The sequence below is a fragment of the Rhinolophus hipposideros genome (genome assembly GCF_964194185.1).
Source record: "Rhinolophus hipposideros genome assembly, chromosome: 3".
Taxonomy (NCBI): domain Eukaryota; kingdom Metazoa; phylum Chordata; class Mammalia; order Chiroptera; family Rhinolophidae; genus Rhinolophus; species Rhinolophus hipposideros.
Window position 1 is genome coordinate 46,830,914 of NC_138049.1, and position 25,371 is coordinate 46,856,284.

A 25,371-nucleotide genomic window follows, 5' to 3' on the forward strand; every position below is an offset into this window, starting at 1 on the left:
AATTAAACAAAGCTGCAGTTAAGGCAGAAAACGGATTTGGAAGGGGGTGGAGGTGGTACAAAAAGTTCATTTTAGACATGTTTCAGGTGCTTGTGGGACAATAACAAGAAACAGCTAATACTTCTATGGAGCTGATTATGCGCCGGCACTGGTCAAAGAATTTTACATGTATCGCTTTAATGAATCATCACGGCAACCTTATGAGGCATTTATATTAATTTCATTTTACATGAGGGAACTGAGATGTGAGGTAACGTGCGAGGTCACACAGCTGTGAAGTGGCCGAGTGGGGACTTGAGCCTCGGTAGCCTAGATCGTAGCGTATTCTGCCTGTAAGAGAGACATGTCAGTCGTACAGATGAGTTTGGCATCCAAGAAGAATGGTTTAAAGATAAGAATTTGGAAGTCATCAGTATATACTGATGGCAGCTGCACAGATGAGTACAAAGTATGCAGTTTTTCTCTAAGTGGGGTCCTTCAGTCACTTAGTATTTATTAAAAATGCAGATTCCTGGGTATCACCCAGGTCCACGGAAACAGAATCTCTGGGGTAAGGCCCAGAAACATAGTTTTTAACTCCCCAATTGATTCTTATGCAAATTAAAGTCTGAAGATCACTGATGAGGAATAAGCAAAAAAAAAATGTGTAACAATGACATTGAATTTATTAGAAGTGTGTCTATAATAAGAGTAAATGAGTTCTGAAAAAGGATAGTAAGAGCCTAAACGAGTGTCTGATGGATCTTTTACCAAATCTAAGGCACTATTATAAAATATATTCTTCTTTTATGTGTAACACACACACACACACACACACACACACACACACACACACACAAATAGGAGACCTCTCACGTAAAGCTGGAACAACAGAAAGGCTACAAATACAGTTGGAGGATCAATGGGAAAATAAACCCACCGAGCAGAAAGAGGCAGCAAGGAAACTTGAAAGTCGTTACCTTTACAGTACTGGGCACCAGTAGAGGGAATTTTATGCAAAAGATAGTTCTTATACTTCGTAAGAACTTACACTTCAGCTTTGGACTCTGAATTCATATTACCAGTGGTGTAAAAACAATAACAAAACCCAACTCTCCAGAGAATTTAATTGAAAATGGTGTCAGGTTGGTAGTAGTACAAATGACTGGTAGAGGCAAATGCAAATCCTCTCTGAAGAAATCTGACTCCAATCCAGGCCAATAACGATTACAAGATTTATCTCTATTTTAGGCATTTTTAAATGTGGAAAAAAGTCTTAGAATCACTGAAATACAGTAAATGGAAAGTATACCAAGCTATTCTGAATGCCCAGAAACTCTGGGGTGGAAGGGCTATTTTCTCGTTCTCAAATTAACACCACACATAATTTCATATAGGTTGATCTGTTTTCAAAAGACAGATTATTAAAAATTATAAAAATCTTTTTCCTTCCCATCACACTTAATCATTTTTTATAATTCCTCTAAATATAAAAAGTCTCATCCATAAAAAAACACAAAACAAACAAAACCACCAACAAGAGAGATCAGACCACTCAGCCATACCCCAGGATGTAAAAGCTCAATTCAGCTTTCTCTGGAACTTTGCAAACTGGACTGCAAAACTCCCCACAGGCCCTGGTAACCGTCCAGACACAACAGAAGAACAAACTTGGCTCCTGCTGAGGATGACGATGTACAGTCCCAGTCCAACACGGTAGGTAGTCCTTCTTCCATTCACAGGCCCCAAAACACAGTACCTTAATATTTTCAGGATATCTAGAGAATCCTGGCCCTTTTTAAGAAAAATTAATCCCCTCTGAACAAAGCCACAATGAAAAGAATTTTTTAGCACTTTTATAATTTTCCAGTAAAGCAGTGTATTTCTAGTTCAGATATGCGTTTTCCATCTTTTCCAAGAGGAGTACAAGCACTGCATAAAATACACACCATTCGTGTTCTGGGATCTTATAAAACTGCAATATTATTGTATCCAAAGCACATCATCCAAACCGATCATTAGAGAGCTAAAATGGCATTAGAGTGAAAATAAGCAACAGCTGATCACTGCAAAGAGTTCTAGAGTTCAAATTTACAAATAAAATAGTTATACAACCACCTACTGGTGGCTTCTCCCTGCTTTTAGTGGGTGAAGCTCCTCACAGTCCCTTGGCAGCACGCAGTCCTGCCGTGAACAATTGATACCAGAACCCACTCTTGCTACTCCCTGCCAGGGTGCCGCTTTCACTCAGGAAAGCTGCTTCCTGCCCCAGGAGCAAATGTATACATGTACCGTATGTAAGTGAACACAGGGATTTTCTAAGAACTCAGAAAGTGAAATTTCCCACCCCTCTATCTCTAATTTAATACTCACCTTTCCATAGAAACAAGGAAATAATGGTTTTATAGTACCACTGGTATTCTAACCATGTTATAAAACATTGCTTTTATGTGGATCTGTGGAAAATCCATTCTGAATGTCAACGTCAACCTACTTAGTTAATTCTTGGGATGAAATTTGTTAGTATAGTTTGTGTACTACGTAATATTTAATTTAAAAAATTTTAAACTAGCCCATAATCCCATTATACAGAAACCTCTATTAATATGCTTTTTTTTAAAAAAAGTAATATATCTACAGATAACAAAACTTAAACAGCATTGAAAAGCACCCCAAAGTAAAACTTTTCTGCCCCCAGACTACTGATTTCCAACCACATCTGTTGCTCTCCTCTCTCTGAAGATAACTACCATCAACAGTTTCTTGAGACCAGAAAGAAAAACATTTATATACCTAAGAATTTTTATTTTTGGTGATTTTTCTGGTGGGTACATCAGTCAGCCAGGCAATGGAGGTAAAGGTTGGCCGGATTCTAGAAGCATGGAATCTTTTTGGTTACAGCACCTCTGGTTCATTCCATACCCTTACATCCCTTGGAACTGTAGTGATGAGACTATGTCTTCTCCTAGGCATTTCCCCCTCCATTTCTGGAGGCTTGAGCACAGGACTCCATCTGCCTGGTTCTACTAAGGAACATGACGCCACGGAAAGGGTTCTGGATTGAGGCAGAAGTCCTGGGTTTTATCCTGTTTCTGACCCTTAGATAGCATATAATCTTAATTAAGTCACCTCCTTTCTCTTAGTTTTGAAAAATATAAAGTATTATGTAAATATGCAGTGGTAGCAGTAGCAGTGATAATAAACTATCATTCTTTTCTGGGAGTGTCAGTTTCCTTACAATTTATCCTTTACAAATATTAATCTTGGATATAAACTCTTCCCTTCCCTCCCTGATAATTCATCTTCTGTACTTCTGTTTCCCTAATTCTTCTGACTTGTCAGGTTGCCATTCTCCCTAATAAGCAATGTACGTAATTCCTCTTCAATTAAATATATACATATATGTGTGTATGTATGTGTGTGTGTGTATACATTAAACTATTCCTAAAGTTCTTATAACTTTACATTTCTAGGAATGTTGCCTGTATAGGAACTTTTGTTCATATAATGCATTTTCATGTTTCCATTCCCTCTTAGGAGCAAATGTACCTGTAACCTATTTGTACATTATGTGATACTGCAGTATAAACTAGTGGTTCGGAGTAGGCTGGCTCCACAGCAAGACTCGTTGGGGATGAATCCTGTATGATCTGAGGCAAGTTTCTTAAACTTTCTGTCGTTTTTACCCCATCTATAAAATGAGAATAATAAAGACTATATACCTATTTCAGAGAATTATATGTAATGAATCAACATAAAGTTCTTAGAATGGAGCTTGGCCCATAGTAAGCACTCCATAAATCTTAGTTATTGATACCTAAAAATGTTTATGTTTTGGATATCACATCTAAAATTTTGTCAGTATAATCACTGATGTGCATAATACTGAGAAATCACAAAATCCCCAAATCCCTTTTGAATCATCAAAACCTAAATTATATACAATATTATTTTAATATTATGCCATACTATGTCTTAGTCTCCAAATAGATAATCCATAAATGCTATATGGATTTTCACAAAGCAGAATACTCCATTCCTCACAATGTTGAACCCACTGATAGTAACTTTATATTGTTGTTGTACAAACGCAATTTTTACACCTAATACATTCTCTACATGCCCAGAGCTTCTCAAGTGACAATATCACTTTGGAGGTTTCCCTGATTTATTTATTCTTTATTTCTGCCCTAGATGATAATTAATTTTTCTCATCAAGTACTGATTACCATTTCCCTAAATTTGAAGAGTTCATATTTCCTTGAAATGTCCTGAAGGCAACTCAAACTCATATCCAAAATTTAATATGTCACCTTCCACATAAAAACTGTTTCTCCTGCATTTTAAATCTCACTTAATGGCATCATCCTACTGCTCCCAGCCTTCAAGTCCTAAGGATTTGAACACCTAAAACTCTTACTGAGTCACCTACTTGTCCCATCCTTACCACCAATGAGGTGTGCTCTAGCCTAGGCCCCTGTCCTTTTTTGTCTGGACTATTCCAATGGCCTTCTAAAGTGATTTCCCTGCTACTAATCCTGTCCCACTGAAACTATACTCTGGCTCGAGTGATCTGCCTAAAATACAATCCAGCCATGCCACCTTCCATGCTTAAAACTCTTTCAGTGACTCCTCACTGCCTTCAGAATAAAGATCAAGTACATTCTCAGAAAACGGGGCCTCCATGACCTGTTCTCTATCCAGTTCTTTTCTCTTGTATTTACTGAGTGAACACACGATTCTAGTGCTCATATTATCCTCTCTTCCTAGAATATTCTTACTCATTGTGCAAGACATAGTTTATCAGTGAATCTGTGCATGAAGCTTCCCTTTCCTGGCTCCCTGAGGCTGGGCTAATTAATTCTCCTCTGTGCATACCTATATGCTTAATATATTGAAATAATCTGTTCATGTCTTCCCCATTAAACTGAAAGCCAGGAGTACATGGATCAAGTTTCACTCATCTTTGTCACGGCAGCACTTAATTCAATATGTAATAGATGCTTGTTAAACTGAAACGATTGAAAGCCATGCCGATTCCAAGACAAATCCTGCCGGCAAGTCATTTCAGTAGAAGGTAGAAGGAAGAGGTCTATGCCGTTTAGAGACAAAAGAGGGTTGTAGTCACTAACAGCGGTATATGAGTTACTCTCAAAAAAGCAACACAAACACCTAAGTTTGTCATGACATTGCTTTCCTTGGCATTCAGAGCTCCATATTCATCATTCCAATTCGTATTCCTATTAGCAAGTGGCAGTATCTTCACCACACCAACTTTTGACCCATAAGTTGGGTCTAAAGCGAACGAGTGATCAAAGGGCTGAAGTCATCTGTCACTGATGGACAGCTGCTGACAGGCGGATTTGCAGAAAGACATCTTGAAGCCCTTACTTTTTCCAAACTACACTTGTTGGCACAGCTGTTAAGGTCTTAACATGAGAAAAAGCACATGTTGTTGAACAGCACTGGGGGCAAATGGACAAAACCCGAGTTTCCTGCCTGGCTGAGGTGGAAGCTTAATTAAGATTATCAAAATATATTTTATACTTAAATACATCTATGAAAATTTGTCTTACCCTCCTCTCACATGCTCTAGTTCTTCATCAGTTTCCAAATTTACTTCTAGCTGACTCTGCCAAATACTGAAAGTGCCGAGGGAACTTCCAATGTACCCTTAGCAGACAAAATACAAGAGGCGTAGAAAAGACCTCTTTTCTGATGGCTAAACAGGAGATCTTGATTGCTCCTGAGAACTTCCCTTACATCCAAACAGAGGCTGCCTGCGATGGGTCTGCATAATTCAGTTCCTTTAATATTGAGATGAATTTTCAGTAAATCCAGTATTAGGAATCTGCATCACTTTCAGTTTTCATTCCATTTCAATTCTAGTAATATTTGCTGAGTGCCTAACATGTGGCAGACTTTATGCTGAGAGATGGAGGTGGAAAAAGGAAGAGGTCACAATCTCAGGGAAAATGAATGCAATGCCTAAACAACTTGGAGCTTTGAGCTTGCTCTAAACTAACAGAAACGTGGTGCCCATAACAAGTGGAGTTGAGCCTCTGATGCTGCTTTTATGGTTCATGGCAGTTGGCCAAGTTGGCCAGTCTCGCCCAGACTAAGACAGCCCCAGCCTCCTTTAATCTGACCAACTTTCATCCTTCATTAAAAACTTCAATTAGAAGCTGCAAATTACAATCCATCAAAAGGTTAGAGAAGGACTGTACTGCAACAAATCCAAAAAGTACAGCTGAAGGCATTTGCACTTGTAAGTTCAATCATTAATATTATTCTTTAAAAAAAATTTTTTTTTATTACAGCTTATTGGGGTTTAAATGTTAATAAGTAACATAGGTTTCAAGTGTACAATTGTATAATACATCATCCATATATCATGCTGTCTGTTCACCACCCAGAGTCAGTTCTCCTTCCATCACCATATATTTGATCCTTTTTTCCCTCATCTACCATCCCCCACCCCCCTTACCCTCTGGTAACCACTAAACTATTGTCTGTGTCTATGAGTTTTTGTTTCTTCATTTGTTTGTCTTCTTTAGTTGTTTTCAGTTGTATATACCACATGTCAGTGAAATAATATTCTCATGTACATGAATATTGCCTACAACTTCTTATACTTACATTATATATAAATCCGTGATATTTTACTGTGCTAGCTGACAGACTAGAGTATTTGAAAAGAGGTTTGATTACAAAAGTAATATACGCTCACCCTACAAAATTCGGAAATTACAGAATAAAAATCACTATAAATTCTACCCATCTGAGACTGTTAAAATGCTATTAATATGTTGGCATTTATTAAATAAATCAGTCTTTTATTAACCAAAGTTAGGATTGTACCATACAATGTTTGTGTAAATTGCCTCTCTACTTAATACATGATAAACATTTTCTTGTATCTTTACATATTCTTTTAAAATACGTTTTTTAATGGCAGTAGATAAATATATAAATTACGTTTTTTTATTAGAATACAGTCTAGAAATGGTAATGTTAGGTAAAAGACAGTTTTAATGCTTCTGATACATATTGTGAAATTACCAGGAGCTTTGCTTAGATTGAGGCAAAAGTCCTAAAGTTTATAATTCTCACCATGTTTTGAGACTATTTCTCTAGTCTACAATACTCTTTCAGACATACAAAATTTCTCTTGGTTAACTTATTAAAACTTTATGACAATCAGACCTAGAAAAAAATTGAAACTGTATATATAAAACAGAATAACACACATGTCAATTTGCCTATACATTGTTAATAAAATAGTACCTCTAAAATGCTTAATAGGGAGAAAATGAAATTCTAGGAAATGGCTAAAACAAATGTACTTTTCCTTTTTTTGAATAAAGCTCATATAAACACAGAGAAAACTGCTAAACTCAATTTTGCAAATTGTCTTCATATTTGTACTAAAAGGCAAAATCTAAATATCAAATACTTGAAAAGTATTGTAATTGAAAAAGCCTTTGTACATCAAATTTTGTCTTAACAGCCTTAAAAAGTGGCATTACAGTCATTTTTGAACATATGAGCAAACAAGAGGCAAAAACATTAACTGACTTGCCTAAGGTCACAGCTAATAAATGGCAAAAACAGAATTCAAACTCAGACTCTAAATGTGGTGTCTTTTCTGTTTCTGCACTGCTTTCCATAAATCATAGGTAATCCAATTTTCCCTATATTTTATTTAGCCTTAGATATCTCTCTCTTCATATCTATCTATACACATGCACATAGATTTGTTTTCTTAATGCTATTTATTTAAACCAAAATCAAAATAAGTTTGCATCCCCAAAGTGTACAGTGTGTATATTAGGCCAACTAATATAGCTTCTAACAGCAGACAAATGGCAGCTTAAGGTTCACACTTTTCCCTTGTATAAACCCATACATGGAGAAACACGTTTGGCTGAGTATAACTCAATTTGTAAATTTTCTGAGGAAAACAAACACTATAAGTACCAGAATTGTTTTCTCTTGAAATACACCCACTGTGAAGACAGAGAGAAACATAAAATATCTTTAAAATAAACTCTATTCTTTTAGAAAAACATACACATATGTACCCCCAAAATAAATATTTCCTTCCATTTCTTCCTCCGACCCACTAAACCCCCAACCACCTTTAACAATAAAAGAATAAAAAATTAAAAAAAAAAAAAAAAAAAGAATAAAAAATTAACAATAGATGGATTTTGAAGCTGGTAATTTACATCTTTTACAAAACCATCAACTGTCATTAATTTTGTATTATCTTTAATGTACTTATTAATTATAGTTTGTGGGATTTAATTTAGCTGCTTTAACAGTTTTATTTTAGCAATGTTTGTACACATCTGCCTTCCTTTATAGTTGCTTAAGAGCAAGGGGTCACATTGTATTCATTACCTTATTAACACTAGACTTAACCATGTTTCCCCGAAAATAAGACCTAGCCAGCCCATCAGCTCTAATGTGTCTTTTGGAGCAAAAATTAATACAAGACCCGGTCTTATTTTATTATAAGATCGGGTCTTTAATATGATAATATAATATAATAAATATAATATAATGCTGGTTCTTACATTAATTTTTGCTCCAAAAGACGTGTTAGAGCTGATTGTCCGGCTAGGCCTTATATTCGGGGAAACACGATATTATGTGATAGTCATTAAGTATTTGTTGCACTTATTTCAATTAATATAGTAGAAATGCATAAAACAAAATCCATGTAATAGTTAAAACTTATTAGCATATGTAATGCATACATTTTACATCTCTGAAATAAGAATTCACCTTTAAATTATATTTGGCAACTTATTTCTTTCAGTGTGGTACATATACCTTAGATTCAATGAATAGGCTTTATAAAAACATATATTAAGAACATTTTTCTCATGCTATTTAATAAGTAAATGCAAAGTGCTGTCATCTCTACAATGACATAAAGATGTGAGGGGGTAACTCACAGATGGCTGCCCTGCTCTATCAAATCAGTGTGGTAGGTCTTCAAGAGCCAGAACTTCGTATTATTCATCTTTGTGTTTCTAGCTTCCTAGAGGCTCAATAAAGATGAGCTAAATGAATAGAAACATTTACTCTGGGGAAGGGTACGATCGGGGGAGAGGGGGTGATCCAGGTTGTAAAGGAAGAGAACAAATTATAAAGGTAACTTGACTTGAAATAAAAAAAATACTCATTCTAATTAGGTTACAGATCTACAACTCACTACAGAGTCATACTGTTAAACAGCATTTACCAAAATGTGTCCTATGGGATACTAGCTTCATACAATATTAATTGGAGTTATTCCTTAAATTAGATAGATTCCTAGGCAAATAAATTTGGAAAAATGGGTAAAACAAAATTAACCAACTTCTTCACCTGGACTTGTCAATATATTTAATATTCTACTATTACCATGAATTTCCAAAACAGGGATACAGCTGCATTTCCCAAACTTAGTCGCAACAGAAACCTTTTTCGGTGGGGGCGGAGGAGATCCTCTTGAGAGATTAGCATTCCACAGAAAAGATTTCAGGTAATATGTATGTATATAGAATCTTCAAAGCAGCTCTACACAGGAAACAGCCATCAAAATATTATATGTAATTGATAAAAAGAAATAACAGCGCATAAGAGAAATAACAAAGAGCAAATTATCTAAAGCATTATCTAATTATCTAAATTATTTCTTGTTGCATACACAGAAATTCATATTTCCAGTATTGGAGAGTAAAGGAAGAGAAAGACATCCTTAAAAAAAAAGGTTAAAGATTGTAGTTTTCATGTATTTAACCTCAGTTGATTTGGTAGATAACCACTCTGCTATATCTGCCTGAATGGCACAGAATTGTAGAGTACCTTCAAGTGTCTGACAGGATCAGGGATAGCCTAATTATTCAGTGTGTACTGTAATACTGTCTCATTAACTCATGAAACAATGAAGGTTCATAAAATGAGTAACAATTCAAACACTTGGCATAAAATTATTTTGGAGGAAGAAATAGAATTTGTTTCATATGTCCTAAATGAAGAAAGTCTAAAAACAGAACATATCACAACAGATCTCACAGCCATCATGTGTCCCTTTCTGAACAGAGGAATTTAAGAAAATGCAATCAGGTTGAGACAAAATGAGGCAAGTGAGGAACGTTAATAAGTGCTGGTGGCAAACCCATGCCAAGCACTACCACCGACCTACTGGTGGGCATTACGTTAGGGCTCACTAGTGTGGTGGTGGTAACACTGAGTTCTGACGAGTTCTGCGACCTTATCCTAATTAGGAGCTTAACCTCTCCATAACTCTATATATACAATAACAGAGTTGACTGACTTAAGTAACCTTAAGGTTTTTGTCCATTTCTAAAATTCTACTAAAACAGAGGCAAACATGTAGAAATTTTACCAGAGCTTTTATCACAATTTGAGTTATAAACCTCAGGTACCAACAGAAGTTTTGTTTTTACAGTGAATACCTTTTGAATACGTTGATGATCTTACCTAGATAACTAGTAAGTGAAGATTTTTAAAATTTAAAGAATACATATTTTAAATTATTTCAACAGGTGTTTATTTACAATACCCTTGTTCTAGAAAAACTTTTAAGTGATTTATTAAACTACATACAATAAAAGAAGGTAAAATAAGAAAAGTTCTAATCAAAATATTGAATTAACATAAAGTAGAAAAGTTCCCCTCCAACCTAAATGCAGGATAATATATAACATTTAAAAATACAGAGCCAAGCTCAAAAGAAAGGGAAATGTCCAGGTACCAAAAACAAGGAAAACACTCAAGCCAGAGTGACAAATGGAAGCTGGGTTTTTTAAAATGTTTAAAATGATTTTAAAAATAAGATTTATTAAATGTATATGTCTAATTTATTAGATTTACATCAGTAGCTTAATCACTTAGGAAGACATTGCTTATTAGAATTGAAGGTCTGATAGATGTTTCAAGTATTTGAGAAAACATGATAAGCTAAATTGAAAAATGTAATTTGTAACACATAAGGAATTTAAATTTATAAGTGCTATTACATGTTTAAAGAAGATTTAACCTCCTAGACTTACTAGTTACCTAACACTAATCAAAGAAAAGGTCAAAGTCCTTATTTCGGTGAAAAAGACAAGATCTAAAAACTGATCTAGTAAAAATTGTAAGTTAAACTAAAAGTCTTAAGAAAAACTACATTTAAAAATGTATAATTTTAATAGAAAACTAATTAAAACAAACTAAAAGTATTATTTTTCAAGAACAAAAGTCCACCTCAAATACTAAAAATACCGTTTGACAACGAGACACTCACGACATAATGTAGTTTTACTCTTCAATACGGAACTGGAAATCCTGCCAAACCCATAAAACAGAGAGAAGGAGATGAACAGAATTTAAAATGAAGAAACAAAACTGTTATTTGTAGGTAATATGATTATTTACACAGAAAATCCAAGATAATCTACGTAGAAAATGTAATTTTAAAACATATTCACACAACAGAGTCAGAAACCGTTAGGAACCATATAGGGATAACCCCAAACAAAAATTGGTAAAATCTTTGTAAAAAAAAGAACAAGGAGAAGGGACCACTCTTCTAGTTATTAAAGATTTGTTGTAGAGCTTTAGTAATTAAAATAGCAATACTGACACAAGGTGAGACAAAGACTGAACAGAAAAAAAGTTACAAATTGACTCTGGCACGTATGGGAATTTGGTATATGAAAGAGAGGACATTTTCATGGGGAAAGGATAAACTACTCACAATTTGTGCCAGGATAACATGCTATTTATATAGTAAAAAATAAACATATATCTCTATTCCATGCCAAACACAAAAATAAATTCCAGCTGGACTGAATACCTACATATGAACAACAAACATTCAACTGTTTTAGAAGAAAACATAAGATATGCCTCAGGCTTTGAGTAAGAAAGATTTCATAATAAACAGGACAATGTACAAACAGGAAAGGAAAAGGTGGCAAAAAACTATGTAAAATTTAAACTTATATTCAACAAAAGACATCATTGACAAAGATTTTTTTAAAGGGGCAACATGTATAACAAAAGATTAGTATCCAAATTACAGAAACAACTCCTATGCTATAAATCATTAAGAAAAAGACAAACAACTCAAATAATAAACAGATAAAAGATATAAACAGTGGTTAACAGATGAGAAAATAAAGCCCCAAACCAAAAAGATACTCAATTTTAGGAAATGCAATGTAATCAGGAAAATGCAAATTAAAACAACAATGAAAAGTTACAGCAAACCCATTAGATTGACAAAAACTTTTTAAAAATCTGTCAATATTTGGCAAGGATATGGTGAGATGAAAATTTTCATGAACTGCTAGTGGGAGTGTACAATCATGAAAAATTCTGGAAACAATGTTAAAATTGTGATGCTATATATACCCCATAAACACAGAAATTCCACTTCTCATTATTTATAAATGAACCCTAGAGAATATGACACATGTTAATTTGGAGAGATGTATAGTAATATTCATTGTAGCATTGCTTGCAATAGAAAAAAAGGAAAAAATAACAACTATACACTAACAAGCGAATGGATTGTGTCGTATTCATATAATGAAACACCATATGGCAGCTAAAATAAAAAACCCTAGATCTATATTTAGCAACATGAATAAGCTCTGAAATAATGTTGAGTGAAAAAAGCAAGTTATAGAGTGATAGGTATCATGTCTTTTAAACAAAAAATTTTTAAAACACAAAGACAATATGTTATGGTGCCAAGGACACTTCCACACGCATGTAATTTTTTATTCCATTTAAAAAAAATAAAGCAAATGAGGCAAAATGTTAACATTTGTTCATTCCATGAGGTAGGTAAAAGGGAGTTTATTATATTATTCTTATTTTTCTTTGTTTGAAATATCAATTTTTTTTTTAAGGAGGGCGCAGCTCACAGTGGCCCGTGCAGGGATCGAACTGGCAACCTTGGTGTTATCAGCACCACGTTCCAACCAACTGAGCTAACCGGCTGCCCCTCTAATATTGTTTAAAATGACACAAATTTTAGTATATTCTATATATGTATATATTCACATAAAATATGTGGTAAGGAAAACGAGCAAAAAAATAAGAATGAAGCCAGTAGTGAGATTGACTTAATAACATTTATGCCACAAATTGTACACATATTATAGAGTTGGCTCACAAATCTTTCAATAAGGGCAAAATGAATACAGATTAAACAACTTTATTGTTTCAAAAAAATATTTTAAGATATGCCAGAAATACCGGAGATTTAGACATTCAAAGCACACTACGGTAAATATGGATACACCAAAGACTGAAGAACTGGAGAAAAATTAAGGAGTAAACTTTATTTAAGTGATTTATTCATGAAAGTTAGAAGCAAAATAAAATGAAAAATGAGAAAGACTGTATTCTGAAAATAGTATGTATGACAGTCTTTCCGAAAGTAGGCTTTTTAAAGACTGAAAAGAACATGATTCAAATAGCTCTCGTTAAGGAAAGAATTCAAATCCATTTTGTTAAGGACACCTTAAAAATAAAATCTAAAGATTCAAAATTTAAAAGCGTTTATAATTCATCTGGGCAACACACACACACCATGGTACACACATAATACTTGGTCGACAAGCTATTTTCCAACAATCGAAAATACAAAAAAACAAGTAGCAAGCATTTAGAGGCAAACCACTTATGTTAGTAAATGGTAGATAATTAGAAAAATTTCTTTAAAAACTTAAATTGAAGTCAGACTTTCTATAGCATTGGCTTCAATATTTCACAGTATAAAAGGGTGAAACTACTGGAGAGAAATCACAGGTGGATTTTTGCAATCCTGTATGACTGGGCAGAAAAGTAGCAAAGAAACAGCAAAGTGGACAGATAACAGTGTTTCAATGGTAGAAAAATATTCCTAATTGTAGGAAGTCTCCCTAACAATTTGCACATATAGCACTCAGTCTCCCGCATGTGTGAACAACAGGTAACAGAAGAACAACACTGAAATGAAAACCTTAGTCTAGTCTCATCATGTGTTCCTGATAAAGCTCTCCCTGGCCCCATCTTTGAGCTGACTTCAAGCCTCTTTCCCAAGGAAAAGTTTTCAAGAACAAATTATACAGTTGTAAAGATTAAGTACACTGCTTTGTTTTGTTTTTTTTAAGTTTTTTTTTTTACCTTTTAATACTACTGATCAAAATAATTAATAGTTTAATAGTTTAGATTAATACTGATCAAAATAATTAATAGTTTCAAGATAAACTTTATTAATAAAAATATAAATGAATCCAGGTACAGACCTTATATCTTTCACAAAAAATTAACTCAAAGTGGTTCATAAACCAATAATGTAAAACATAAAACTGTAAAACTTCTAGAAGATAAGACAAAATCTAGGTGACCTTGGGCTTGGCAATGACGTTTTATGTACAAGACCAAGACAAAAGCACAACCCATGAAAGAAAAACTGGTAAGTTTGCCTTTGTTAAAATTAATTTCTGCTTTGTGAAAGACATGATCAAGAGAATGACAAAACAAGCCACAGGCTGGAAGAAAAAAATTGCAAAACACGTATCTGATAAAGAACTTGTGTCCAAAATGTACACAGAACTCTTAAAACTCAACAATAAGAAAATGAACCATCCAATTTTAAAATGGGCAAAAGATGTGAACAGACACCTCACCAAATAGACATACGAAAAAAATGCTCAACATTATGTCATTTGGGAATTGCAAATTAAAATGAGACACCATTATTACCTATTAGTAAAATCCAAAACACTGACAATACCAAACGTTGATGAAGTTGTGGAGCAATAGGAACTCTCTTATTCAATGAAGGTGGGAATGCAAAATGGTACAACCACTTTCACAGTTGGGAATTTATTAGAAAGCTAAATATAGTATTATCATATCATCTAGCAATCATGAACCTACCTATTTATCCAAATGAGTTGGGGCAAGTTATTTAAACTCTCTGGCCCTCAGTTCTCTTATCTGTAAAAATGAAGATAACAATATCTACTTCACAGGGTTATTGTGAGGATTAAAAGAAAATCCATGTTAATCACCTGACATAATACAGGTACAGAGCAAACACACTGTGAACATTAACTATTAATAATGACAATTATAATTATTAGATTGTGTGTGTGTGTGTGTTAAGCAGATGCCCCAAGACTGTTTAGAAATCAGAGAGGGCATAGGAAAACAAAGAAACAAACATACAGAGGAATTGGTGCCAAGCGCATTAATTCCTCTGTATGTTTAAGCGCATTACATACATCATGTTATGGAGTCTAGTTAATGCACTTATGAGGTAGATAGCCAGCTGGTGGGTCAACTATTTTGGGAGCATCTACCATGTACCCTGTTTCCCCAAAATTAAGACCTAGCTGGACCATCAGCTCTAATGCGTTTTTTGGAGCAAAAATTAATATAAGACCCAGTCTTATATTAAGACAAAATAATATAATATATATAATATAATATAATACCAGGTATAATATAATATAATACCAGGTCTTACATTAATTTTTGCTCCAAAAGGCGCATTAGAGCTGATGGTGCAGCTAGGTCTTATTTTTGGGGAAACACGGTATGAATCAGTTTGAGGCACTGGGGTACAGTGGTAAAACAGAGAACTTGCTCTCAAGGAACTCATATTCTCAATAAGCATGAAACAAATACATTCAGGTGGATAACTGAATTGCTTTGAAGAAGATTAGAAAGGGTAACAGGTTGTCTGCTTTATCCAGAATGATAAGGTACCACCATCCCTCTCTGAGAATGAAGCAAATGAGGTTTTAGGACGGTTAGCAAATCTGTGTAAGGTAAATGGCAGAGGCACAGAATTTGAAGGTCTAATTCCAAAGTCAATGGTCTATCTCCTGGAACTGCTATGCTGCTTCCCCAAAGTTGGTAAAACATCTCAATTTGTTCTCAGCCATAGAACAATTCCGTTTCCTCAATAGTCTTCTAAAATGTACTTACATGTCTAATCACTATGCTGTACACCTGAAACTAATATAATATTGTATGTCAACTGTAATTGAAAAATAAATTTTAAAAATTAAAAAAACATAGCGCCAACTGTTTCACTTCCACATGTATTTCCCCTCAATGTTGCAAAAATAAAGTAAAATGTACTTATAAAAATTAACCGACCTAAATTAATTCTTCTAAATTCTGTAATATTTGTTTACTTTATTCTTTGCAGCAAAAATAAGGCAGACATTAAAATGAAAACTCTGAATTAAACAGTGTAAAATTATTACATTAAATAAAATTTTACATGACTGGTAATTATATTTTCCTGAACTATACATTCCATTTTATATCATATAGGTGAAGGGAATATGGTGTTTTTAAAAATTACTATAACAAAGTTGGACACAGAGTCCTTGCTCAGAAATATAATCTCTCATGCTGCTGTTTTAGGAGAAAAATCATAATTGCCATATTTTTATTTATGGTAACTTTCCCCAATTAAAGCTTAAAATGCAAAACATTATTAAAGCTAAGTTGCAAACTTGACAAAAATGAAATATAATTCAAGGATCTCATTATAAAATCTTAGAGAATGCCAATATTAGAAAGATATAAATAGCATTTTTCAGTTCAACAATAAACCACTTTATAAATATTTCATTAGTCTCAATCAAATTGAAGGACGTAAAGATTATCATTTGAAAAGATCTTGAGTGCCAACGTACACCAGACGCTAATCTAAAACTTTATATGCATTACCTCATTAAATCTTCACAATATCCTGGGAAGTTAGGTACTATCCTTTTACAGGCAGAAAAACTACAACTATCTCATCTCCCACATCCAAAGATAGTGAGGTTAAACAATTGGCCGATTTCACACTGCTAATAAGAAGTACTATAGGGATTGAAGTCCAAGATTCTGTGACTCTGAGATCCATGGTCTTCTCACTATTTGAATCTATAGCTACATCTTACAACAGTTAGGGTTTCTCATGTACAGAAGCTGTTTAAAAGTGGTATTGAGTATTGTTCACCTGAATGACTCACGAATCCCTCAAACAAGATGATTAACATGTCCAAACTTAGACTGAGTATCTTTCCATTCCAAGACTGGTCTTCCTAGTATATTCCCTACTCTGATTAATGGAAGATGTTACTCTTCGCCATCTGGATAGTAGTCACCCCAGGCATTTTCTTTTTTCATCTCCCATATCCAAATGCCACTAAATCCTGCTGATTCTGCCTCCTTCCCCCATTCTCTCACACAGACCTTCATCTACTATCCTACTTCTACTCCTCGGCGTTTAGCCAAGCTTCTTCAAAGAATGGTCTATTATCCACGAAGATGTATGCTTCTAAAGAGCAGTTCGTAAGGTCAGCTTCTTATGTAAGCTACTGTATACTTAGTGCCAATCACAGAACTTGTCCATCACAAGTTTTCAATAAATACTGAACAAATGAATGCAAATATCTTGGCTTCCATCCCTCCATTCCCCTGCAAGTGCAATGAAAAAGGTCACTGTTGAATTTCTGATAGAAAAACTGCATTGCTTTCTTTATTAAAACCCAGACGCTCTGAAGTTGACAGTGGAAGAAGAATCTCCACATGAGGAACTTATGAGTTCAATCCCTGAGTTCCAATTTTCGTCCTCAAAATTCACTTTCCCCTGAAGATCTCATTATCACTGCCCTCCTCGCTGGCCTCACTGGGAGAAGGGTGCCGCTCCCTGGATAATGCTCTTGCCTAGTTAGATCTTTCCTAGTTTATGACTGTATGACTCTTTCCCTTACATGTCTTGATACAGCAAAGTTATAGTATTTATATAAGACGTTACCAAGCCTAGAGGGTAATAAAAGAGAAAAAAGCAGACACCAAAAGGAAACCAGGTAGTGAATCTGAAATTAGGATTTTCTCACGGAGGCTTTTAGGCCCCGTTCTATCCTAGTTCCTGATCTACCTTCAACCGAAGAGCACTATTTTCGCACTCAGCACCCAAGGAAAGAGCAGCTTGGAGAGATCCTGAGTCACCCTTTCCCACTTAGAGCCCTTTATCCAAGTGACAGTTTCCTGACCTGGAATCTACGTCTTCTTGGTAGAGGCTGAACAAGAGAAATGCAGCCCTTTGGGAGAGACGCTCCTATCCTCAGGGAGCAGCACGGTTTTACCCGACAGGCCACCCCAAATCAATCTCTATCTCAATACAGCATAGCAATTCAATGTTTATATGGAATATATGCCAGATGCATATATTGTACTGTAACGGGGATACTACGGGAAGTGTCAAACCACCTAGAAACTTTAGCTTTCTAGACATGCTGGCAGTAGCACTCTGTGTATCGACTAGTCAATTCCTTTTTGAAACTTTCGAATCCCTTTTGGTTGACCATCTACTGGTTATTCTCTTCCTTCTCTGATTAGTTTCAGGCTACCCTGGATCTTTCCTTTTTCTACACTGTCTCCAAGCCAATAGGGGTTAAGAGTAAGCTTTGGGTTTTTTTTTTTTTTAGCTCTGTAAAGATAAAAGAATATATACGCAAAGCATTTAACAGAGTGCCTGAAACAAAGCAAGCACTTAGACATGGTAGCTTAAAAGTAAACTAAAACAAAATATTCCAATAGGCTGATAGTTTCCAAATATATACCTGTAGTTCAGACCTTGTTGCTGAGCTCAAGATCAATGTACCCCATATGATATGTTGGGCCTAGGAAAACTTGGAAATAAAATTACCCTCTGAGAGCTAAACTGTAAATCAGTATATAATGGACTAGAGCAGATACATGTAAAATTAGCATCTAGAGACAGAACAGCACTAAGGCCACAGACTAGGCTGCAGTATATATGCCTTTAAAGAAAGAATATTTATTTTTTTTAAATTTATTGGGGTGACAATTGTTAATGAAATTACATAATTTCAGGTGTACAATTCTGTATTACATCATCTATAAATCCCATTGTGTGTTCACCACCCAGAGTCAGTTCTCCTTCCATCACCATATATTTGATCCCCCTTACCCTCATCTCCCACCCCCCACCCCCCTTACCCTCTGGTAACCACTAAACTATTGTCTGTGTCTATGAGTTTTTGTTTCTCATTTGTTTGTCTTGTTCTTTTGTTGTTTTTGGTTTATATCCCACATATCAGTGAAATCATAGGGAAGAAAGAATATTTAAAGAAAATATTTTTATCAAAAAGAAGGGTTGTCAGGAATGGAAACAGAAAAAGCAATTCAGAGAAGACAACAATTGGAGGCAAGTAAAGCTCTACTGTGGAGGTTCTCATAGCTTAATGCTATTGACCACATTTGTTCTGAATCCTACCTCTTAAGCAACCTGCTGATTTCTCATGTAATTTTCCTACAGAGAAAACCCCTTGGTCAGAGAATCAGTATGCTATCTATTTGGCAAATCTCTCAAAGTATATCAATAAATCGGCATCATGATAAATTCATCAGTAGCCTGTATCACTCAAATATCTATCTATAGATAGATAGATATAGAGATATCTATATGTGTATCTCAAAGTCTCACAAACTCTGGTACACTTAGCAAGATTATGTTTCTAAGCCCATAAACCTCAGGTGCCCTGTTTTGTTTTTCATAGTAAATTCATTAACAAATTTTATAATGAAGGCCTCTTGGAGACCAACCAGTCAGCCTTTTTCTTGACTAGAGCACTATTCATTTAAAGAGGCAACTCCTCTACATATATTCTACTTCTCTACATGTATTCTACTATATACATATATATGTATATATATGAGCTGTGAATAAAATGGAGTCCCTATAGTCAAGCTGCTAAATTACTAAAATCAAGTAGGCTGAGGTATGAGAAATGATTCTATTTTGATTTAACTAGCCTGGAAACTTAAACTTTTGAACTTTCCAGTCCTGCGACAATGCCTGAACATGTATCAGACCTCCAGATAACATTCAGATCACCCCATGGAGGACTCACGTGTCCAGACCACTTGACATCCATTATCCAGAACACTAGATGTGACCAGACCTCCTGGCACCCGTCCTCCAGAACACCTGGCATCCATCATCCAGGCCGAGAACCATCCTGGACCAACCCTAGGGCTACGAGTGCAGGACTGAGTAAAGAATGCACTTTGTACTATAAGAACTCTTAATTTTACCTTCTCCTCCGGAACACTTTCTGGGTTTTTACCTAGTTATGTTTCTTGCTTGCAAAACCTAAGACCCTTGAATAAATTTTTATCATTTATTTCCAGCCAAAGCCTTCAGACTCTTTTTGAGTATTGCTACATACTCTGTTATCTTGTAGCAGGATGAGGTGACAGGAACATGGTAAAAATATTAGCAAATCCTATTTCATGAAGATTAGCACTACAATTCACTAGCACTAAAAGGTTTGCTCTTTTAAGACTAATTTTCTAAAATGTTTTCATGATAAAGTACCTTCTTCCATCCATTATCTTGTGTTTTGTAAACAATAGGTAAATACGTAATACCTTTGAAAATTCTGTCATTACATTTTTCTTCCACTCGTTCATCAAATATTTATTAAGTTCATGCTTGATGCCAACCACTGTACTCAGAGCTGGACATGATGATGAGCCAGAGCAAAAATCAGCAGTCACTGCTCTTGTGTACTTATGCTTCAGTAGCAGGCACGCTTAAATCAAATTATTACGCAGACAATTGCAAAAACAAATTTATAACTTATTAGCAAGTAAAGGTATATGATATAATGATAGTAAATTTATAATAGGGGCATTTAGTCAGATCAGGTAAACTTCTTTGAGAAAGTGATATTTGAGCTAAGATCTACAGGAAGAGGAGTAAGACAGGCTAGAAAAGTCTGAACAAAGAGAACAGTACCAGAGGGGCTGCAGCCACACTCTCTCCAGTTCTACTTTTCTCTTTTAAATAAAATGCCCATCTGGCTTTTACCCTTTATTCCACCAAAACCGCGCTCAAGATCTTCAGTGACATCTACATTGCTAAATGTAGTGGTCAATTATCAATCCTCCTTTCACTTGGCCTAGAGCAGCATTTAACGTAATTTAGCACTCTTTTCTCCTTAATCACTTTCACTTGGCTTTAGGACAAGTGGGTCTTCCTGTCCATCCACTGGCCACTCCTGTATATTCATCTTTGTATTTAACTCCAAATCAACCCAAACTCAGTGGAGTGCCTGTTTTGTGATACCAACTGTTCTCAGGCATTAACGCAAGCCGTCAAAATGCTACACGCAGATGGATCGATGAAAGCTGAAAGTGAAGCTGGATGGAGCTATACATTTAAGAATCATAGGTGGTGGTGAAAGCATGGGTGTGGACGAGAACAGTTTTAACTATGCAGTAAAAAGGGGACCTAGACGTAAGAAACCCTACCCTTTGGGGGTTGGACAAAGGAGGATGAGCCCAAAAAGAAGACACAAAAAAAGAATGAGTTTTTTTGCTTGGTTTGTGAAATCATACTCATAAGAAGTTCTTATTTTTTAAAATTCTGAATTAAACTAGTTTAGCATCAGAATGTAGCAAGGCTTTCCAAATGAGACCAATTCTTTGAAACCATAAATCTGTTCAAGGATAGGTCACTTCCAGAAACTGCGTATCTGGAATCTACAGTACCTGTCTCTACAGCTTCAAAGTACATCAATACAAAAAAAGTTATCCCCCTCAAAATACATGATTTGGCTTATTGTAGTTTCCTGGATGTCCCATCTCGCTCTCACTTCTGGGCCTTACCATGTGCTGTTCTTTTGGCCCTCTCTTTCACTGGGACGGTTTTCATGACTTTCCAAGGCTGGGCCAAGTGAGCCTCTCTCTAGCCATTCCAAGGATATCATGCAGTACCGTAACCGTGTGTCTAACCATTCGTTTCTCTAACTTCATAGGTAGGAGCCATATCTTTTTCACTGTTGTATACTCAGGACCTAACAAGGCTAAATATTTTGAAACACGTTTATTCGGCAATGTGAACAATTAAAATTTAATTTGGTTATCAGCTCACCACGACTTTTCCGAAGAGGAATGCTATTTTTTAAAAACCAGCAATGTGTAAACACATGGTTGAATTTTTAAAATATTTTTATAGGTCTTTTTTCATACAGTATCCTTAAAGCCTGCAAAAATTCATACCAAGGAATCCCAGATATTCTGGAGAGTCATTTCCCTTTAGTCTCATACAAAATGGATTTCACAACTCACTTCCAAAGCAAAGCCCTGCTTGGATGTCATGTTGGCTGAGCAAATAAAGCCCAGAAAACCCTTATGCAACGGCAAACGAAGGTGCAATTGCACAGGGACTCATTCATCCATCGCGCACGAGGCCACTGGAAAGGGCGGAAGCAGAGGCAGCAGCGCGGAGCACCCCTTCCCGGAGCACCCCTTCCTACAGCACCCCTTCCTACAGCATCCCTCTTCGTCTGGCCTCCTGCGGCTCCCTCCGACTCTTAGGTCGCCACCTTTCCCACTTCCTCGCCTCCACGCGCCCCTCGGGCTTGGGCACCCGGACTAGTCCTTCTCACACAGATTACTAGAAAAAGTCCCTGGACTAAGGAGGACAACCCTCGACGGCTTTGTCTCCAAAATCTCAGAGGAATGTAGGAAGGAAAAACCCTGCCAAGGGAAAAGTGGCTTCCAAGCCTACAGTTCTCACCAAGCTGACGCTCTCAGTCTCCCAGCGCACTAACGGTCGACTCGCCCGCCGCCAAAGGCAACGTCGCAGTGGTTTGTGGGGGCTGTAGTTTCTATCGCAAACAGAACGCGCCGGCAGCATCAAAACTACATTTCCCAGCAGTCAATAGGAGGATGCCCTACCTCCTTGAATAAAGGATTTGGAGTAATAGTCACTAATGTTAGGCCTATCTTAAAATTAGATTCAGTTTCTTCCAGGAGCGCGTCCGTCTATGCCGTGCTTGCCTTGTCTGTGAACGTTTCAATGTACTTCAACTCCTTACTTTTCTTTCCCTTCGCCAGTCCAGAGAATCCAAAAGTCAAGGCACGGAAAACGCCCTTAAGGCGCATGCGCCTCGCTCGCCATCGCGCATGCGTGGCACCCGGCAGCCGTCGGCGGCCGCGCACGGACTTGGGGTCTGGCGGTAGCTGGTGGAGGGCGGAGCTTTTTCCAATGGCTTTGCCTCTGCGGGTCGCGTCGGCCTGGGCGGGGAACAGGGTGCTAGGGCAGGGGCGGCTCTCGGTTAGTGCCGGGCGGAGAAAGGGGAGGGGCTGTGGGGGTGAGGACCCCCCATCTCCCCTCCCCGCTCCCGCCCTCTGGGCCGAGCCCCACAGATGGGGCTGGGCGAAGAGGCGGGCTCTGCGCAGGGGGCCCTGCGGCTCCGCCAGCTCTGCGGCCCAACCCGCGCTAGGGGATTGAGGGGCAGCCCGGTGCCAGTCTGGTTCAGTGGGCGGCGGGCGAGGACGCAGCGATCGGGAGAGAAACAGCGCCTGCCGGGGGCTCCGGAACCAACCAGACGGCGGCACCGTCCTCTGACTGCGGCGCCCAGACAGCGGCTGCTGGAGGCCGCTGCCTCCCCGGCGCGCTTGGGTCTCCGGCCGCGGCGGCCAGGGAGCCGCGGCTCCGCGAGCCCTCCCAGCCTGCGTCCAGCCCGCCGCCGAGGCGCAGGGAGCCGCTGCGGAGGGCGGGGACTGGTGCCGGGGAGGGGCGGGGTGGGGACGCTCCGGAGAAGGCGGTGGCTGCGCGGACAAATAAACCCGAATGGCTGGAGGGCGTTCAACGGTACCAGCCTTTTGGGGCAGCGCACGGATTTGACAGCTCCACGACGTGAGGATATCCGCTGACCCCGCGAGACGGAGAACACTTCCCTGTCCAGCCAAACCAGCACTGTAAGGTTTCAACTTTCCAACTTTTTTTTTTTTTTTAGTCTCGGACCAGAAGACTGTCCCTGCGTGTAGGAGAGGGTGAGGTCTGTCTTGCAGATCGTTTGAAAGCCATCAATATTAAAAGACACTTCTGGTTCCACATGTCACCCAGACGTGTGTTTTCATGACGATTCGATGTCCCTGATTTCATTCTTACATTTCTTGTGTAAAAACACCTTAAATGTCTTTGGGGACATGCTGAAAGGTAACTGAAGACTGCAAAGAAAAAAAAAATCTCCGTTTGTCATGGCTGAAGGAGAGAATGAAATGAGATGGGATGGACTGTGCAGTAGAGATTCAACTGCTAGAGAGACAGCACTGGAAAACATTAGGCAAATCATTTTGAGAAAAACTGAGTATCTTCGTTCGGTGAAAGAGACACCTTATTGTCCATCAGACGGGCTTTCAAATGCTGTTTCTTTGGATGGGTTGAATAAGCTTCTTGCTCATCTGCTTATGCTTTCTAAGAGGTGTCCCTTTAAAGATGTAAGAGAGAAAAGTGAGTTTATTTTGAAGAGCGTCCAGGTAAGGAAGAGCATTATAATTACAACTGTCTGTCTAATACAGTAAAATTTTACTTGCACTTAAATTCACTTTATTTCTAATAGGTTGTTACGTGAACTCATATGAGTTCACACTACATCTTAAATTTAGAGTATTCTGTAAAACATTGAATTTGGGGCCGAAGTCTTACAACATGAACTAAAATAAAAGCAATTTTCAAATGTAAGTAAACAAGTATTGTCTTTCTAGAAAGTTGTAGCAGAAACTGTATTGCTCCTGGAAAAAAATGTGTGAGTTATAGTTAGTTGCAAGTAAAGACTGACGTTTCCTTATATTCATTTTTACATGTTGTTGGGAAGTGTAGCCAGTATGCTTTTTACATTGTTACAACCAGTGTTCTGTGCGGAAAGTTTCACATTTAAAAGCCTCCAAAATGATAAAGGATATTAAGTGTTCCCTTGTCAGCTTGTTCAAGATAATTGGTGAAACAATTTTCCCTTGTTCTTAAAAACAAAACAAAAAATCCAGGGTCTGTTGTGTAAATGCAACCATTCTTTTAAAAAAAAAAGGAAGAAGAATTACATAAAGTAATAAAAGCTTATGTTATAAAGGAGCTGAAATCTTCAGATTTAAAAGTTGGACCCGAGTATATAATAGAAACACTTTTATGGTAAATTACTCAACCACCTTACTCTGTTTGCTTAATTTTTTTTCTCTACATACCTATTTAAATTGTGAGTGCAACAGGTTAAACATTATAGTTTTCCTCTTGTTTTGTACATGATTTATCCCATTTTATTAGATTTATTAAAATGGTTCTCTTTTAAGAGGTTGTTTTTAGATATTAATAATGCTCAGTAACACTATGCTTCTCAGTCTAAATTACTCAAGCTACATGTATTCAAAGTCATAGTTTGCATTTTTTAAATTTATGATTTTCTTGTGTATACATATGGAAGTTAAGATGGATAGTTTTTCTATTCTGGCTAGAGTTTAGTTTAAAGCAATAGAAAAATAACCATGTCCATAAAATGA

At 36.8% G+C, this 25,371-nt stretch overlaps 2 protein-coding genes across 16 annotated transcripts in view; one reads left to right on the forward strand and one right to left on the reverse strand.

The window, feature by feature from the left end:
• The window catches only part of CEP57L1 (centrosomal protein 57 like 1), a 44,015-nt gene extending 20,896 nt beyond the window's left edge, over window positions 1–23,119 (reverse strand). For 3 of the 14 annotated variants that reach the window (XR_013993093.1, XM_081044606.1, XM_081044607.1), the window contains exon 1: window positions 22,610–22,668. Coding sequence is in view for 1 of the 14 variants with exons in the window: in XM_081044600.1 (XP_080900726.1) it covers window positions 22,610–22,729 (120 nt within the window). In the remaining 13 variants the exon portion in view is untranslated. Of the gene's footprint in view, window positions 1–5,555; window positions 5,597–22,573 lie in introns of those variants that run through there. The other 11 variants (XR_013993094.1, XM_081044599.1, XM_081044603.1 and 8 more) reach the window with 9 other exon arrangements.
• SESN1 (sestrin 1) overlaps window positions 23,116–25,371 on the forward strand; it is a 103,144-nt gene continuing 100,888 nt past the window's right edge. The window contains exon 1 of one of the 2 annotated variants that reach the window (XM_081044593.1): window positions 23,116–24,357. In XM_081044593.1, coding sequence (XP_080900719.1) covers window positions 24,079–24,357 — 279 coding nt within the window. In that variant the 5' untranslated portion in view covers window positions 23,116–24,078. The remainder of the gene's footprint in view (window positions 24,358–25,371) is intronic. The other variant, XM_081044595.1, reaches the window with a different exon arrangement.